The sequence below is a fragment of the Mandrillus leucophaeus genome, unplaced genomic scaffold, assembly GCF_000951045.1.
Source record: "Mandrillus leucophaeus isolate KB7577 unplaced genomic scaffold, Mleu.le_1.0 Scaffold1674, whole genome shotgun sequence".
In the NCBI taxonomy this organism is placed as follows: domain Eukaryota; kingdom Metazoa; phylum Chordata; class Mammalia; order Primates; family Cercopithecidae; genus Mandrillus; species Mandrillus leucophaeus.
Genome location: NW_012101670.1, coordinates 38,325 through 41,211, shown reverse-complemented (window position 1 = coordinate 41,211; position 2,887 = coordinate 38,325). Strand labels below are relative to the sequence as shown.

General features: G+C 50.1%; 1 protein-coding gene across 1 annotated transcript in view; it reads right to left on the bottom strand.

Moving 5' to 3' along the window:
* The window catches only part of LOC105537027 (aspartate-rich protein 1-like), a gene marked incomplete at its 3' end in the record, with an annotated part of 7,106 nt that extends 4,783 nt beyond the window's left edge, over positions 1-2,323 (bottom strand). Inside the window, exon 1 of the mRNA XM_011976509.1 lies at positions 1,824-2,323. Within this exon, the coding sequence (XP_011831899.1) occupies positions 1,824-2,025 (202 nt within the window). The remainder of the gene's footprint in view (positions 1-1,823) is intronic.
* Between the last annotated feature and the right edge of the window lie 564 nt (positions 2,324-2,887).

The following is a 2,887-nucleotide window of genomic DNA, read 5'->3' as shown; positions in this document are numbered from 1 at the left end:
AAAGGAAGAGAAATTTCAGCACCACCATACGCTTTACATAAATGACCTCTTTCTTCCCTCACCACAGCTGTACCTGAAGGTCAGTTTAATATCCCTACTCCTTAGCTGGAGAGAGTGCAGAAAGGAGTGAACCCAGATTTTGACCTCCTGAATGGAAGAGGCAAAAGTGAACCCAGAAATGGGTCCCAATGTTGATGGCATGTTTTACTCAACTGTGTCATCACTCAGGCTTGGTGACAGGACCCCACACCAGGGAGTTCCAGCACCTATGTGTGCCCCTGGAACTGTGTGGCCTATAAGCTGCCAAACTTTGCCCATCATCAACTGGGGCCCCAGTGGTCACATAACCCTGGGTAGCAAAAGGTACAGGGAACAAGAGAGGTTGGCATGGACATTACTGTGAAATACACATAGAAAGCCCACAGGCTTCTGGTCAGCTCACAGATCCTGAGAAGTGTAAGGGATCATGTAGAACAGTGCAGGTCAACATCTGTCAGTGCTGGGCTCATTCCTCAGCACTTGGTCAAAGCAGGGAAGATCAGGAAGATACTGCATTGTATTTCATAATATGACTACCTCAAGCCTTAGAAATGCTCCAATCCATGGCTGGGTGTGGTGGCTCAAACCTGTAATCCCAGCACTTTGGGATGTCGAGGCAGTGGATCACCTGAGGTCAGGAGTTTGAGACCAGCCTGGCCAACATGGTGAAAGCCTGTCTCTACTAAAAATGCAAAAATTAGCCAGGCATGGTGGCCCATACCTGTAATCCCAGCTACTTGGGAGACTGAGGCTGCAGAATCACTTGAACCTGGGAGGTGGAGGTTGCAGTGAGCTAAGGTTGAGCCACTGCACACGCCAGCCACTGCACACTCCAGTGAGACTCTGTCTCAGAAAAATAAAGAAATAAATAAAAAGAGATGCTCCAATCCATAGCAGACAGACAAGGGCCAGTGCCACATCAGAACTCAGGACAACATTATCATTAGCCTGGTGCCCATCACCCTCACTGGAGACCTCCTGCACAGCTAGGTGAGTGAGGCTCAGCACTCATCAGGTACTGATCCCCATGGGGAACTGTCCCACTGTCGGGGGCTGGGGCGAGCATGAGCAGCCACTGACTCAGTGGATGCACACACAGTGTAAAGAAATGGAAGATGTGGGCTGGGCGCGGTGGCTCATGCCTATAATCCCAGCACTTTGGGAGGCCGAGGCAGGTGGATCATGAGATGAGGAAATTGTGGTCATTCTGGCGAACACGGTGAAACCCCGTCTCTACTAAAAACACAAAAACATAACCAGGTGTAGTGGCGGGCACCTGTAGTCCCTATTCAGGAGGCTGAGGTTAAAGAATCACTTGAACCCAGGAAACACAGGTTGCAGTGATCTGAGATCACACCACTGCACTCCAGCCAGGGCAACAGACCAAGACTCCATCTAAATAAATAAATAAATAAATAAAAATTTAAAAAATAAACTACCATAAGGGATGGTAGAAAAGAAACAATCTGACCCTTGCCTGGTTCCTTCATTTAGGTACCAAACTGGCCAGGTAGGTAAGCTAGAGAATGGGATGGGAATTCCAAAATTGGGGTATTTGAATTTTCATTGAAAAAAGGGCTCTCCCTTCTCTAGATCAAAAAAGCTTCATTGACAAAGACAAGAGGCAGAGTCAGCCTTTGTCCCCCATGCCCCAGATCTGGGAAAGCTAGCTATGGGCAGGAGGGAGTTGGAAGCTGAGGATGTCTCTGGGGATGAGGCTATGGGAAGGGGGTGAGGTGGCCACAGGCATGCCAGAGAGGAAACAGCACCCGTGGCTTTTTTGCCTGTTGGAATCTTTTGGTTGCCGATGTGCTGCAGGTCATGGCCCTCTGTGGCTCCTACATTCAGCTTGCCAGGCTCTACAGTAGTGGATTCTGAGGTTGCAGCAGCCACAGCCTCATAAATAACAGATTCATAACAGGGTGCCACCTTCCCCCTGCACCAGCTACAGGTGGAGTCGATACAACAGGTCAGTATACACTCCATGGGGCACCCACACTCCTCTCCACTCCTGCCTGAGTCTTTGATGAAACTGAAACGGTGCTGTCCCAGCAGCCACACTACTGAGGCTGGCACAGCACTTGTAGAAGCAGCCTGACCCCAGGCAGATCTGGGGCCTCAGCCCTTACTCTGGTGCCACCTCCCAAACTGGCTGGTCTATGAGGTCAGGGACCTGCTGACTTCTCTGAAAAACAAACAAACATGACAAGTGCCGAGAGGCACAAAAACTGCCATGAGACAGCACAGTCGGAGCTCCTCCTTCTTCCACTACCAGCTACCGACTGAGGGTTGCTGGCCCTGGCTGATGCCTATAACCACAAAGCTTCCTATGTCACCTGCTTACCAGGAAACAGCCAGGTCAGGCTAGTGACTCACAATGTCCAGCCCCACAACCCCACCAAATGCCTCACAATGCCCATCCCTGCTGCTGCCCACCTTGTGGCCACCCTGCCCCTCTGTGGTGATGGTACTACTCAGGCTTTTATTCACCCTGGGCTGCCTGAGCTTTCCAGTCCTGAGGAAAGTGCGGGGGAGTTATTACTGGAAGTCACCCTTGGTAAGAAACTCAATAGAAAACCCTGGTACAACCGGGTGCGGTGGCTCACGCCTGTAATCCTAGCGTTTTGGGAGCCTGAGGGGGGTGGATCACTAATATCATCTCTACTAAAAATATAAAAATTAGCCTGGCATGGTAGCGGGCGCTTGTAGTCTCATCTACTCAAGAGCCTGAGGCAGGAGAATTGTTTGAACCTGGGAGTTACAGGTTGCAGTGAGCCAAGATCATGCCATTGAACTCCAGCCTAGGCGAAAGAGAGAGATTCTGTCTCAAAAAAAAAAAAAAAAAAAA